General features: G+C 56.4%; 1 protein-coding gene across 4 annotated transcripts in view; it reads right to left on the bottom strand.

The window, feature by feature from the left end:
* The window catches only part of GAD1 (glutamate decarboxylase 1), a 42,945-nt gene that overhangs the window by 26,337 nt on the left and 1,575 nt on the right, over positions 1 to 15,033 (bottom strand). The window contains exons 1-6 of one of the 4 annotated variants that reach the window (XM_070241994.1): positions 13,576 to 13,930; positions 12,787 to 13,117; positions 11,215 to 11,358; positions 7,745 to 7,807; positions 1,913 to 2,071; positions 287 to 529 (exon numbers count right to left, since the gene is read on the bottom strand). In XM_070241994.1, the coding sequence (XP_070098095.1) occupies positions 287 to 529; positions 1,913 to 2,071; positions 7,745 to 7,807; positions 11,215 to 11,296 (547 nt within the window). In that variant the 5' untranslated portion in view covers positions 11,297 to 11,358; positions 12,787 to 13,117; positions 13,576 to 13,930. Of the gene's footprint in view, positions 1 to 286; positions 530 to 1,912; positions 2,072 to 7,744; positions 7,808 to 11,214; positions 11,359 to 12,786; positions 13,118 to 13,575; positions 13,931 to 15,033 lie in introns of those variants that run through there. The other 3 variants (XM_070241995.1, XM_070241996.1, XM_001498256.6) reach the window with 3 other exon arrangements.

The following is a 15,033-nucleotide window of genomic DNA, read 5'->3' as shown; positions in this document are numbered from 1 at the left end:
AAACCAAGAATGAAAACTCTTTACACAAAACTTGAAATAGGACCATTTATCTATATCTTTTAAATCTGCTTTTACAACAATAAATGATGACGGGCTTTCGCCACAGTTGGAGTCTTCCACCAAATGTCGCTGCCCAAGGTCGCTCTATGGTCACTGAGCACTTTGCTGCCTTCCCTCACCAGGGTTTGTGTTTCTCCTTCTACATGAGTTTGATATCCTCCCAACTGGCAAGGGTGCGATGGAGGGCAAGGTTCCCACTCCACGTCCACCTGGCTCTCACCCTTACCTGTACGGACCCCGTACTTCAGGGTGTCTCTGCAGTCCACCAGGATCTGCTCCAAGGACTCGGGGTGGTCAGAGAGCTCCAAGTTGAAGCCCTCCATGCCTTCCAGCAGCTGGTGTGGGTGATGGAAGTCCAGCACCTTGGTGGAGCGATCGAATGTCTTGCGGACATAGTTGAGGAGTATGTCCACCACCTCCAGTAGGAACTGCACAGTTTGCTCCTCCCCGTTCTTAGCTGGAAGCAGATCTGAGGGGGGAAGGCCAATGAGTGGTTGTCACCTGACTCATGTCTGGATTTCTTCAGCCCAGAAATCCTTAATATCAGCCGTGATATCTTTACAGGCCTAATTTCATTCCAGGATATGTATCTGCATTGAGAATCTGATGTACGTTCTCCCCAGAAAAAGGCACATATGCCTTTACACAGAAGTTTTGCATATACTCTCTGGGGGTTCAAAGACTGTCTGATAGTTAGGTTGCTCATAAATGGAATGGCGTGCTTTGAGAAGCCATGAGCAGCCTGCAGCTGCAGGTGTCCTTTTGCAGGCTGGCTGGGCACCCATCAGTTATGCCGGATGGAGAGGATCTCTGCCTTGCTCCCCTGGTGCCAGGTGTGTCCCTGTACATCCAGTGCAGACACTAGGCTTTTGGTTTGGTGTTATTATGTACTTGATCTGTTGAGGGCAGAGAGCAAGGCCTCTGTGGGTAGAGGCTCAGGTCTCCCCTGAAGAAGGTGGCCCTCTGTACTGTCCTTAGACAGGAAACTAGAACTGGAACATGGGGCTCAGGAAGGTGGGAGAGGGAATTCCCACCTCTCTCTTGACCTCACCCTTTTGGGCCTGGACTTTGGGGTGCCTGGAGGTGACATTGGGTTACTGCCTCTGCTAGGCAGAGTCAGGCTTGGGGGTTAGCCAGGGAGGAAAGCTGTAGGGGGCCGCAACTGAGGTTGTCAGCCACAACTCAAGAGTAGATTGGCTGAACGTGATATTCTGTGTCTATTCCCTGGATGATCTCTGAGGTTTAGTGAAGTCTTGTTGACTGTTCTGGTCTGGCCTCTATGGCCTGTGGGGAGTGAATGGAAGGGGTTGGTGGTGGCTTTGCCTTGGAGCTGCTCGGGGGAGACTGGGAAAGCACCTCATGAGACCAGAGCTATGGGGGCAGCAGTAATTAATGAAAGATCTCCAAAAGGAAAGTGAGTTTCAGGACAGCACTTGGTCATAGGCCCAGCCACACAGCTTCCCAGAGAGTGATTTTGTTGTTGTTATTGTTGTCAACCTTGGAGGATAAATGCTACTAAAGGAATCACTGGATTTTCATACATGTGAGATTCCTTTGGAATCTGAGACTCTGTGAACCCATATTTGGCCCTGCAAGTGTCTTTAGAGTTGACTGTTTAACTGCCCTCATCTGGTTTCCAAAATGATGGAGACCTGAGCGGTAGGGAAGGAGGGATTCAAATGTTAGAAAAGCAGTTTCAAGACGGTTCAGAGAGAGTAATGACGTTTTTTGGTAAAAGAAGTAAAATTTCAGGAAAAAGTCAAGCGACTCAAGGAACCTACTGGATAGCAGTAGGGCTGGGGGGGGGGTGAGGTGGGGGGGTGAGGTGGGGGGGTGAGGTGGGAGGGTTTACCTCGAGCAAACAGGTTGGAGAAGTCGGTCTCCGTACGCCGGAAGCGGCCATCTCTGTCACTGTTTTCACAAGAAAGCAGGTTCTTGGAGGACTGCCTCTCCTTGAAGGCGCTCACAAGCCGGCTCTTCTCTTCCAGGCTGTTGGTCCTTTGCAAGAAGCCTGTAGCACAAGAAGCTGGGTCAGAGGGAGTGCACTGAACTCCCAGCCTCAGAGGGTCAGCTGGGCCAGGTCGACTCTTCAAGCAGGGTTCTCCCTTTTCCTGAGAAGAAGCTGAGTGTCTGTGTTTTATATATAAGGGCTCTGGCACTGCTCACCTTTAGGCGAGGAGGGGGCAGTGCCAAGTGTCATCAGTGGCACAGACTCAGTCAGGCAAGAGAAAAACAGTGAGCAAAGCCCATTCTCCTCTCTGAACGTGACAGTGAACTCAGAATTAAGTCAGTTGGACAGCTTCCACTCCAGTAACCAGCCCCAGGATGGAGTTTTGAGGGAAGAGACACTATTGAAGAGGATGCTGCCAGAACTGGGCTTATGGGCTGTGCAACCAGAGCGAGGAGGGGGTGAGGGCCAGAGGGGGGAGGGAGAGAGGACTAGAGGGAGGAGGGAGTGAGGACCAGCAGAAGGAAGAGGGAGTGAAGACCAGTCCTGGGCATTAGGGAAGATGCTTTCCTTGGGTACCCGGTAATGCTTACAGGGTTGAATGCAAGTGTAATTCTTCTGACCGGAACCTGAAGTGCAGTTTTCTCTGTACCACTCCCTCTCCTTGAATAAAGGTATTGGGTAAAGAGAGAACCTCTTATTGAGCACCTATTATGGAAAAGCACTTTGCTATGCATTTAGGACGGGGGACAGATAGAGATAAATGAGACAGTGAGACAGATCCCCAACCCTCCAGGAGGTTACGGTTTGGCAGGTGGTGACCAGTGCTGTAACAAAGCTGGAAAGTCACCCAAGAACTCCACAGAGATGACCTCCCAGCCCAAGGTGGGATTCAAAGTGTCTCACCTCAGCCCCTCAGAAGGAGTGGAAATCTCTACCGCCTGAGGTGAGCAGTGCAAACACCACCAGCAGCAAACAGAAGCAGGCTGAGCCAAAAGGGCTGGAGACACTGCCACCTTGGAGCAGGCTCCCTCCCTCAGTACCTCCACTCATCCCCTCAGGGCTCTGGAGCCTGCAGACCTGCTCCTTCCCCCAGCATCTCCTCTAATTCAGCCTCAATTTTAGCCTGAAATGCAACATACTGAAAAGAGGAAGAAAGTTCTAAGCTTCTTGGTGCCCCAAAAGCTGGCTTTGAAGATACCAAGATCCTTGGAGGCTCACGCCTGTCACAGACAGGCTTGGAGGAAAGTCACAGGAGGTTCAAGGAGAGGCGAGTTAATCTGGGGAATTCAGCTTTACTTCCCCAGGACTGCGATGCAGTGGTGAGAGGTGGAGGAAGCAGGGATGCAGGGGGAAGGCTGCGTGATTAGAATCCTCCCACACGCGGGAGCAGGGTCTATTTTGGGAGGGGAGAATAGGAAGGCAGAGACACCAGGCCTTATCTTTCCTGGCACCTTGTAAACATCCCTAAAGCCCTACAGGACATCAGAAGAGGGGAGTACACTATAAGAGAGCTCCGTGCTTGGGTACAAAGACTGGGGTGCAGGGGGATGTCCTTTCCTCACCTCTTCTCCTCACCTCTGAATTCCTCCTCCAAATCCTCAAAGTCCAAACCAGGAGGCAGCACTCATTTGCCAGAGGAATGCAGGATCACCTGGCTCCTGCATTCTAAGACTGCCCCCACCCCCACCCCACACCCCATTTCTGGAACAGCGAGCTGTGGAATTTGCCAGACTGAAAAAAACAAATCCACGTGGCCTAACGGAGGTGAGGTCCTGCCTAGTGACCTCCTCCTTTAGGCCTCTGGGCTCTGTTGGCTCTGACTCACTCCCTGCAAAAGCCTTAAGTCTCTCAACCTTGAATCCCCTTAGCAACTACTGCAGGACGGGGCCTCCATTTAGGCTTTGGAGATGATCTCCAAAGAAGGGCCTGACACAGGCGGTCCAGAGATGTCCTGACAGGGCTGAGAGATGACGATTATGACACAAGTTTAAATCTACATCCCATTCCTGGACCACCCTTCCTGGAGCGCCCCAGGACTCTGTGTTTTCTATAAATCCTGTAAATTATCTTATGAATAGCACACTTACATTGCATTATAATTTGTGTTAAAAATCATTAATTTGCTAATATAAATGTTTAGTGTATATTGTTATTGGAATAACAATTCTTTACAAAGTATTTGTTTTCTAAAATACCGGGAGCTTCAAAAAGGGAAATGACCCAGGCCTCCCTGGGCTCTGAGAGGTTCTGGAAAGAACCATATGCTTCTCTCAGGAGAGGAGGTGTGGATGACATTGAGGTCAGTGCTTTGACAACTTCCCTGGTTAGCAAGGGGTCCTGGAGCAGGGGTCCCTGAGACTGGAGCAGACTGTACTCCCTCTTGCTCTACACACCAGCTGTGAGGACCCAGTTTAAGCCTGTGAGTAACTGGTAACCAAGCTCAAAATTAAGAGGTAAAGAGGCAAGAGGAGAGTCAAAGGGGCTGCCGCTGGCTTTGGTCAGGTTGTGGCACTCTGGCCAGCTTCAAGGTGAGAACAGGAGGTGAGCCCTGTCACGGCTCCACCTCGGGGCAGAGGGGAGATCCTGGTGCTGGTTCCCTACCCCTACCCCTAAACTCAAAGGCCTAGGGGGCCCAGTGAGTGAGGGGAGGTGTGAGGAACTAGAGAGCACCTGGCTAGAGCTAGTTTCCAAGTTGTTTCCAAGTGGGGCTGCGAGCTATGCATAGCATAAGGGCGCATGGCCAAGGGGTTAAGTGGGGCCTGAAGCCCAATGCCCCTGCTCTCACTCGCCAAGCTCTAGCACAGAACTGCATCTACCTAGAGAAAGAGGCTCTTTTTCTGATTTTTACAGGCTAACGGTACCTGCCAGATTCCTACCCCCACCCTGCTTTTTACTTCAAGAGAGGCCAGAAATATAGAATATTTGAAGTCTATGTTTAAAAGTTGGCAACTGATGCAAAATTAAATGCACACAAACAAAAGCGTACACACACACTGCATGGGTTAAATGAGATCAGAAGCTGTAACTGGCAGCCAGTTTGGGACTTTCTGCATAGACAAGTGATGGAGAACCAAGGATCCACTAAGAAGTCAGCAGAGGTGAGCCAGAACTTAGGGCTTCCTGCGTTTCCTTCTATTTAGGTCATGCCACCGTGCCTGTATCCACCCCACTCTTGGCAAGACCCTGAGTTTCTTCTAGCTGATTACTCTCCCAGGGGATTCTGCCTCCAGAGCTAAGGGTACCACTCTTGAGACCCTGGGCCTTCCTTGCAGCTTCATTCTCTGGCTTCCAGGGAAGAGTGGTAAGGGGGGGGGGGGGAGCAGAGGGGGTGGGGGTTGAATCTTGGCAAGGCACTGAAGACGCTTATGAACGGAAATGGGAAGAGGACCATTTGTTCCTCTGTCTTAAGGGGAAAAGTCAAACCAACCTGATGTTATCAGGTCAAGAGGGCTCTGTCCAGGCCCAGGAAGGTCTGGGATGAAGGTAGTCAGGGTGTCTGTGTGAGGAGGAGGAGAGGGGGCATGGATCCCGGTCAAAACCAGACTGCAACCCGCGTCCAGTAGATGAAAATGGAAAGCCAGAGTTGTCCCAAAGTATGGAAAATAAATCCTCCTGATGTTTTGTTTCCTTTCAGAATTAAATCTAACGTGAAGCCTCTTACCCTGTGGCCTCCAAAGCATGTATTTTAGGAGAAAGCAATTTCCCCTCAACAGACTACTAGCCCTCTACTCCTGTCACACCAGTTGCAACTTCCCTGAAATTAGTGTTCTAAAGGGAGGAGAGGGGTAGAAACAGAGAAGAAAGTGTTCGAGTGCCCCAGAGCTCTCCCTCAGGGGAAGGTGACGCAAACCCTATTCCTGGACCCACAGAAGTTCAACTCTTTCTGCCCCTTTACCCTTTCGGGACACTTCGGGTGTGTCCCCCGAAGAAAAGTTTAAGTTTAGACCTTTTCTTTGCCCGGACTCCGAAGGCCTGCAGTCGGCGCAGCAGAAGGCACCACCTGGGGCCGGGGCAAGGAGGCCGGGATGGGGGTGGCTGAAGGCTGCCCCCCAGGCAGGCCCAGGACCGCAGAGAAGGCAGCCTACACCCCAAGCCTCCCTCCACCCGGTCCTGGACCGCGGCGGGCGCCCAGGGCTCACTCAGTTCTGCTTGCCCAGCTGCAAGACAATGACAGCTGCAGAAGCTGAGCGCCGGCCGCCGGCCGCCGAAAGGACCTGGCGAGAAACGGGCCATTAAGCCGGGAATGGCGGCGAGGGGAGACGGCTATTTATAGAACAAAGCTCGGCTGCAGGCAGCTGCCCCGCGCAGGGACGCGGCCCCGACCTCGCCCTGCTGGGCCTCGCATGCTGGGGAGAGGGCCAAACCCCGGGGCGCCCGCGGCCGGGCCGGGCTTGCCCTGGGAACCGGCTAGCTCCAGGAGTTGAGCAGCCCTTCCTCACCGTCCTCGCCGCTTCCGGGATCGAGCGGACGGAAGCACAGAAGCGCAGGCAGGGCGCCGCGCGGCAAAGCAGGGACGGGAAGGTGATTCCCAGAAGCTGCTAAATAACCCCTCTCCGCTCTGGCCCCGAACGGCCGCCGCCCTCAGGGCCCCGGGACGCCGCAGGCCCGGAGAGCAGCCTCTCGCCGACCCGCTGTCGGGCGCTCCCGGGGAGACGGCGGGCGGGAGGGCCCCGCGCGCGATCCACCGCTATCTCCCGCGCGCAGCAGCTGACGGATGGCTCTTTAATAAGCCCCTCGTTAATCTTCCCCCGCCTCTCCACCTCCTGCCCGGGCACGTCCGTATTTTCTGGCCCGATAAGGCTGGAGATTTTAGACGGTGAAATGTAGCAGGGAAAGCAAGCCCTCATTGTTCAGCCGGAGCCACTCAGCTGTGTCCCTTCGAACAAATCTCCTTTTTTCCGTAAAAAAAAAAAAAAAAAAAAAAAAAAAAAAAAAATTACATCCCCTGGGCGTTTTCATTTCAGACCGTCACCGGAGAGCAGTTCTCTCCAGCTCCCAGGTCTATTTACCTTCCTCTCTGGCAAATCGTGCCGGACACCCCCTTTTCTCCTCTTGCAGCCCCACGACTCCGCTGCCCCCTTTCCCTTCCCTCCTCTCCTTCGCCGGCAAGCTCGGCCAACCCTCAGAGCTGCGTCGCCCGCACCTCCCCCTGGCAGGCCACTAAGGGCTGCAGGCAATGCCTTGTCTTGGCTTCCGAGGCACCTCCAAATGAAATCTGAATGCGTTATGACATCTCGGGCAAAATCTCAAGCCAGGAGGCAACTTGCAACGCGCGATGGTGGAGAAGGAAGGGGGACGACGTGTCAACCACCGCCTTAGGCAGATACCGCGCCTTAGGCCTGCTCTCCAGGAAAGCCAGACCAGTTCACCTTTTCTACTCGATCTTCGGGCAGCGCGGGCAGAGCCCACCGGTCCAGGAGGCCCTGGCGCCAAGAGCGGGGCTGCCGCGCGGGGGCGCAGTGGTCGTGCTCTTGCGCCCAGACAGAGGGAGCCCTGCGGTCTCAGGTAGTCTGGGACTCAAGAGGAAAAGGTCCCTCCGGGCGAAGTCAGGGGAGAGCAGGGGAGGGTCAAGGCCTATAGAGGAGCGTCTCTGCCGGGCGGGAGTGCTGTAGGCACATTAGAAAACCAGACTCAAGAGCCAAGATTCCCTTTCGCGTGAGTCCCACTCTCCCAAATCCGCAAAGCCCGCGCGCCGCGAAGCCCTAATGAACCCCAGCGGGCCATTTCACTTACCGCAGATCTTGAGCCCCAGTTTTCTGGTGCATCCATGGGCCACGCCGCACCAGGTGTCATACGCTAGAAAACAAGAGAGACGCGATCAGCGAGGCTTGGACCGCGAGACCTGGTCGAGGGCAAAGGTTTTCTGGGGAGTGTGGGGGGGCACAGGTCTTCGCCACTGCTCCTCATTAAAAGCTTTCCTAAAAAGAGCGAGGAGCCACATCTGTGGGCCAGTGGGCACACTCATGCCCTCCGAGGCCCCATCACACTCCCTTCCTGCTCCCACCTTCAGGTGGAGAACAGTGTCTCCGAGAGGCCGGTACCCAGCGCCCAGCCCGGCCTCCAACAAACACCCGCGAAAAAGCCGAGGAGGCGGGGTGGGATTCAGGCAGGGCTGACCCAACGCGCAGAGGGCCAGGCCCCGCCGCACGAGTTGCCCAGCACCCACCCTCCAGGCCCTGTCCTTTGGTCTACGCCCCGCAGACTCGAAGGGCGACCACAGTAGCCTGGAAAGGGAACACAAAGGCATCTGGGACCCAAACGTCTCATAATTTCTTGGCGGGTCTCCAGCCGAGTGGCAGCTTAAAATAAACTGGCATGAAATGGGGTCGCGGAAGAGTTCAGGAATTAATTGGGTGAAAAATAGTATTTGACTAGATGATGGGGCTCGCATGGCTGCTCTCCAGTCGGACAGGGGCGGGGGTGTCGCGGGGGAGTCGGGAAGACAATGGTGCGCCTCCCGTTCTCATTCCCGGACCCTTCTTCCCAACCTGCCCCTTGTTAACCCTTCCCTGGGACCTCTCGGGTCTGGAGCAGGCGAAGGCGAAGAGAATCAGGCACCTTTCCTCTGGGTCCAAACCGCGGGCCCAGGTGCTGCCGTACTTTCCTTCTGGGTCCATCCTGCCCTTGGGGTTGAACTTCCAGCAAGGTACACAAGCGTGCCTGCGGAGCCCGTGCGCGAGCCCGCACTCGGTGTGGTGAGCCCAGTGTGACATTTCCTTCGGATCCCTCAAAGCAAAGCGCCTCCAATCACTCCCATCCCCCACCCGACCCTGGCCGGTGCCTCCCAGCCCGGCGCGAGTGTTGGCTGCGATAAGGAGAGTGACATCCATTAAACCCGAGGCACCGCAGATCCCCAGCGGGTAGAAGAAATAGCCCCACGTCAGTGACACAGTATGTCACAGATGGAGTTCCTGTGACAGACAGGAAATCGGTGCGAAAGCAAAACCCTAATAATAATACCTGGCGGGTAAAGAGCTATTTCCACCCCATAAAGTGCTTTCCTTTTAAACACCATCTCAGCTAATCCTCATAACAGCTCCATGAAACAAGAGGAGTGTTAATCTAAGACTCACTTTACAAATAAAAACATTGGGGGCTCAGAGAGGTTAAGCGAGTTTTCCAAGGTCTCTCAGCTGGGGCGTTGGGAGTTCAGACCCATTGCACTGTCTTTCAGAGTTGGGGATTACACTGAAAGAAAGGGAAAGAGAGACGGAGAGAAGTGAGAGAGCTCTAATGTACTGAGGGTCGGGAAGACAAGTGGTGGAGGGCAAGGAGGAGGGGGTCGCTGGAGAAAGAGGCCGAGTAAGGCTGTGCGCATTGAGCAAGGCCACTTCCCAGGTGACCACGGAGGGGCAGAGAAGCGGAGCCAGCTGGGCGGGCGAGGGTGTGTCTGCAAGGGAGAGCGAGAGCGGGGAGAGAGCCCGGCGTGCGCGGGCAGCCTGGGATGCTCATGCCACAGCTGAGTTGTTGGGGGCCAGCAGCAGCGTTCTCGGAGCAGGTGCCGCATGCTCTTCCCGCGCCGGCTCCTTGTCTACCTTCCCTCCGCCTCGGCGGCCCCCGGGCGCGCCAGGCCATATGCGAACTCTGGCCAGCGCCTCTAAGGGGTCTCGGACCCGGGGTCGGCAGTTAGCGCCCCATCGCCGGCTGCGGCCGGGAAGTAAGAGCCGGAGTCGGCGGTGGGGGTGCAGGAGTCAAGGGTGAGTGAACCCAGCCGCCGCCCAGCCCCGCCAGGCAGCAGAAAAGGGGCGGGAAATGTGGAGACGACTGGGAAAGAAATCCGCCAAGGCCGGAGCAAGAGACAAAGGCGCGCAGGCCTCGCGTTCCTCCCGGCCTGTTCCAGCCAGCTCGGCCGCCCGTACCGGCTCACGTGCCACCAGGGCTGGCGGCTCTCCCGAAGCCCTCTTTGTTGTGTGGGTAATTGTAGCTCGCCTGCGGGGTGGGGAGAGGGAGCTGTAAAGGGAAGTGGAACGAAGCCTAGGGACTTAAGACAAGACCTCCGGCCTGGGAGCCAGTGACAGCACCTATGGGTTGGAGAAGGGGCTTACCCATAACATCCCTCATCTTCCTTGATGGGAACAATTGACGTTTTCTCAAGCTTACAGAAAGTGCCATAAAACCGCAACAGTAAGCGCCCTCCTTCTGCCATCCTTAAGCCCCTCTTATATAGAAATTCTGGGGCCGTTACTATCTGGAGCTGATGGTTTGGGGGGGGGGGGGGGAGCATTTCAATCCAAATTGGACAAAGAAAAACCAAACAACTCTCTCATCCCTACGCCTCTACACATAGGTGGGAAGTCAATCTGAATTAAAGACAGATTCTGGAAATGAGTTACAGAGCACACTGAGCTAGGGGTGGGGAAGCATAAATCCCCTCCACCCCTTTTATCTGGTTCCCCTTTTCTTCCTCTCTCTCCAGGATGTGTCAATTGCTGACGGGTCTCCTACCCGGGAGAGAGAAGAGAGGTGCTCTCTCCTCCCGCCCTGGCAAACCTTCTTGCCATCTCCTGGTTCCCCACCTCTCCCTGCTCAGGATACTGCCCGCTCCTTTATTTTCTTTCTTCCTTTCTTTCTTTTTTCTTGCCTCTGAAATTTAATGAATTGTCTGAAATGTCGAGGCTCAGTCTCAAACGGTTTAATGCACCTTTCTCGCCCCTGGCTTCTGCCTCACTCGTCAATAGCTCGACGCAAATTTGGAGCAATTAGGGACCCCGAGTTTTCTAAAAGCTGCAATTAACGTCGAAATTTCCGCTGATTATAGACTTCTAGTACAGCGCAGGGGGAAAGGAGGAGGGGGTCAGATCTCGGCTCAACGAAAGCCAGAGACAGAACTCTCCCTTCCCGCTGGGACTCCTGGCTCCTTACACCGCCCCTGCCCTGACTCCCGTCGTCCCACCAAGCAAAGAAACCACGCACAACACGACAAAAACAACACTCTCGCCGCCCGTCCATCCCCCTCAGCGAAGCCCCTAAAGATCGCCGCTTCTCCGACTGTGCATGGTTTCCGTTCTCCAGCGCCTCGGAATAGCCTAGCGTCCCTGGCAGTCGAACGACCTCTGGCCAGTACCCGGGTCAGGGCCTCATTTCTTTCCAGCCTTCATCATCTCCGCGCTCCCCCTTCCCTTTCTGTCAGCGCAGCCTCCCCACGTCCCAGCGCCCCCATCTTATCCGCAGTTCATTTGATAGGAAACTGGGGCAGGACCTACTTGTGGGGCGCAGGTTAGTAGTATTAGGGTCTGCTCCCGCGTTCGAGGCGGTTGCGGACGAAGAAGGGGTCGAAGACGCCATCGGCTCGTCGTCCCGGGGACTCTGCTGTCCGGGGTCCTCGTCTGGTCGGGCGCAGGAACCGGCTGCAAAGAGACGCGACAGCTGTGCGAGGAGGACTTCCGGGGTCTTGCGCGCAGGAGGTGACTGAGAGGCAGGGAGCGCGGACGCTCCCCCTGAAGTCCGGACTCGGGAGAGAGAGGCCGGTGGAAGGGCAGCTAGCAGGCTGGGTCCGGGTGCGCCTGGGGGAGGGGGAGACGTGCGCGCGAGCTCGGGGACTCCGGCGCTGGCAACGTAGCCCCGGGCGGCTCTCCAGTCTGGCGGCACAGCGGGGTGACCCGGAGTAGGGGGGCCCAAGGCCAGTGCAGGACGCGAGGGCGCGGGGGATTGGGCTAGGAGGGCAACGGAGGCTGAGCGTGCGATTTTCCAGCGGAGCCGCGACAAGCCCCATTGGGCTCTCAGCAGCCGGCGGGCGGGCAGGCGGGGGGAGGGCGCACGGGGCGGGCACGTCTGGTTGGGTGTCTGGTTCCCGTTGTTGTGTCTGGCTAATTCCCTGGAAAGAAGGGGGCTAACTGCTCCGAGGCCCGGGGACTTAGATGAGACAAGGTGAGAGGAAACAAGGGTCTATATCTTTACGTTCTCTCTCAGACTTGGCCGGGGAAGAACTATAGGCACCTTGCACTACCAGACAGCTAGGAAGCAGCGGGCTGGAACCCCGCTCGTCTCCCTCTTGTCCCACCCCGCTTGGAGCCATCTCGAAGCCCAGGACGAGGCTCGGTCCGGGTTTCTGTGTTTCCCTTCGACCCAACTCTCCGAGGACCCCAGATTTCTCGCGGTACAGACCCGGAGAACGTGAAGGAGGCAAGAAAGGGGAACGTCACCGGTGAAACGAACTTGCGCTCAGTGCGCCAGAGTCGGTGGACAAGGATCCGTGCGCGGCGCCTCTGCTCGGCGCTGGCGCGGTGGCATCCAAAGGCCCCGGGACAGAGAGCGCGCGGGCGAATCTGGGTAGATCTAACACCCAGCAGAGCAGCGCCCGCCGGCCACCGCCTCCACACCTTCCATAGGACCCCGCACCTCGCCCCGCGCGCCCACTCGCACAGCAACGCAGGCAGCAGGTAGAGCGCGGCTTCTGGGGAAGTAACAGGTTACCGCTCCGAGTCGCACCTTCGGCTGCTGCTGCCCAAGGACCCTTCGGTGAGATGGGCGCTCGCAGCAGGGAAGCTCAGGGGAAAATCGCTCTCCTTCCACTTCAGGGCGAGCTTCAGCCTGTGTGCATCCCCGGGGCGTGAACCCCGTTGGTGCGGACAGGGAGGGAGAGTGCGAGGGCAGGGGTCCCTGCGCCGCGCACCAAGAGAGAGCCAGGACTGGGGCGGGAGGGATGCGCTCTGCTCAGGAAGGTAGATGGCGGTGGCTGGAGGTAGGGGTTGGCCGAGAAACCGCGGGTGAAGAGGACCCAGCTGAACCGCCGAGGCTGGGCACTGGGAAGTCCCGGCGGCCGCGCGCTTACCCACCTCGGCTTGGTGGCAGCAAGCCTGGCGCTCCCGACGCTCCTCTGCGCAGCGCCCAGCGGTGTACTCGGCTCGTCCCGGCCCTGCCACAGGCGTGATCTGTCCGGCGTCACCTCCAGCTGCTGCCTCGCTCCCACTAGCACCGTCCCGCACGCGAGCGCCGGGAGGAGAAGACAGAGATCCGGAGAGGTGGCAGCTCGGCTTCGGGGGAGGCGGGGGCGGAGTGGGGAGGCGGGGACCGGCTCGGCGGGGGAATCACGAGGCCGCTGCTCGCGGGGGCAGCTCGTCGGTAGAGCGGCGGGGCTCCTTTGCAGGTGCCTGACCGCCTCTGGAGCTTTATAGGGCGGTTATAAATCCAGATCACGGTTTTGCGCCCGGAAAAACAAAAAAGGCCCTATGAGTAATCCAGAACGTACTCAGCACACTCTATTTTTTGAAATAGGCACAGTGTCGGGTAAGACGAGGGAAAAGATAATTCCTATGAAGGCTTATGCCTCGCTGAGCGCTTCTTCCTCCTTCCCCTCCCCCTCCTATGTCTTCGAAAAGACAAGAGCAGTGGCTTTGCCTCTCTTTCTTTCCCCGCGACTCCCCAAGAACTGCGACCCCGCGACGCTTCTTTGAGCGAATGCTCCCTCTCGATCCTGTCCTCTCTGGCTCTCTGCTGAGCCAGGATTGTTGCAAAAGCAGAGGCAGAAAGGGGAGGGGGCGGCACTCAGACCCTGGAGGAATCTCCATCTGCTTTTCACTATGGTTTCCTCATCCACCTGGGGAGGTGGGGTCAAATTACCTCACCTGAGCGCAGCTACCCGGTGCCACCGTCAGGGAAAAGGGTCCCGTTTCCCACGCACTATGCGTTCCCTGCTACCTTTGGTCCCCTTGATGGTGGGGAAAGAAGTCCTCCTGATTGATCACATCTGAAGGTTAATAACACGCACGAGCGCCTCTCCACACACACAGGGAACTCGAGCACAGAGGTGGCCCCGGGCAGGGGCTCGGGGCGGGGCGGGGGTAGGGACGGATAGGCCTTCCCTGCCCAGGCCCCCTCCCCTCACTCCCCCTTCAATTTCATGCTTTAAGGATTCTCCTTTCTCAGTATTTAAGCATATTTAATGAATTGCCGCGCTCGGAAAAGCCCCTCACGATAAACAGGCGTTCCCGAAAAATTTTCCACCAGAGGGCGCCAGGCGCCCAGAGACCGAGAAGCCCGCTCCTAGCTGGGTCTTTCCTCCCGCGCCCGAGCCCACACCTGGAAGGGCCGGCCAGGCTCTGTCGCTCTCCTGCCTCTATAAGACATCACCCCAGCCAGCCACTCTCGTCGCCCATTTATGTTCTCCTCTTTCCTCTACCTCGGTTTCTTCTTCTTTAGAGCAAAACAAAGTTGATCTTTGTGTGTGTCTGGGTGACACCATGTAACCAGTGATTCCTTTACTCCTTTTCACAGTGATCTTTTTCCTCTTGTGGTGCTGCAGGCGTGGGTTATTGATGGACACGTCTGCGGCCTTGCTGGTCCACCCGAGGCCGGTCCCTTCTCTCTGAATGTCTTATCACCTTTCACCATGACACAGTGGGAATGCCAAAAATCTTACAAATCACTGAAAATTTCATAAGGGAGATTGAAGATTCTGCCCTGAGAAGATACAGTCCGATCAGTAAGAGGGATCTCGCTATGACGTTTGAAATAAATGCGTTGCCCTTGATACTAAAGAAAATACTGTCGCCCTCTCTCCACCTTACAACAAAAGCTCCGGCCCTTCTTAAGGACACAAAGGCATCCTGAACGGCGAGCGTGCAGTAACCACAACTCTGGGGCGCGAGCTCCGGGCTGGGCATGGTGTGCGTGCTTGCTCCGCGCAGCTTCTCCGCTATGCTTCAAATGAGCGGTTTATTAGGAGGTCAGGCTCGGAATTCCACCCACGCCCCCTCCTCGAGCTTCCCTGAAAGAGACGGTTGCACCAATCAGGGAGGCTGGTGCCAGGGACGCGGGACGGGATTCGGGACGCGCGCGGGGCAAGATGACAGGCGAGAGGCGGCAACAAATCCCGGCGCCCCTCGGGGTCAGCTGTCCCAGGAAGACGCCCGCTCGCTCTCTGTCTCGTCAACCTTCTCCCAAGATTCGAGATTCTCTGGAAAGGAAGATTTTTACCTTCACCTGTGGCATCAGACTGAGAAGTTTCCAACCACGCCCTCTTGTGACCCTAGTGTCCAAAAAGCTCAGCCCAAATGTTCTAGCCAAGAAAATAATCTCGTTGG

Source organism: Equus caballus, chromosome 18 (assembly GCF_041296265.1).
Source record: "Equus caballus isolate H_3958 breed thoroughbred chromosome 18, TB-T2T, whole genome shotgun sequence".
NCBI classification, from domain to species: Eukaryota; Metazoa; Chordata; class Mammalia; order Perissodactyla; family Equidae; genus Equus; species Equus caballus.
This window is presented reverse-complemented; position numbering and strand designations above follow the sequence as displayed.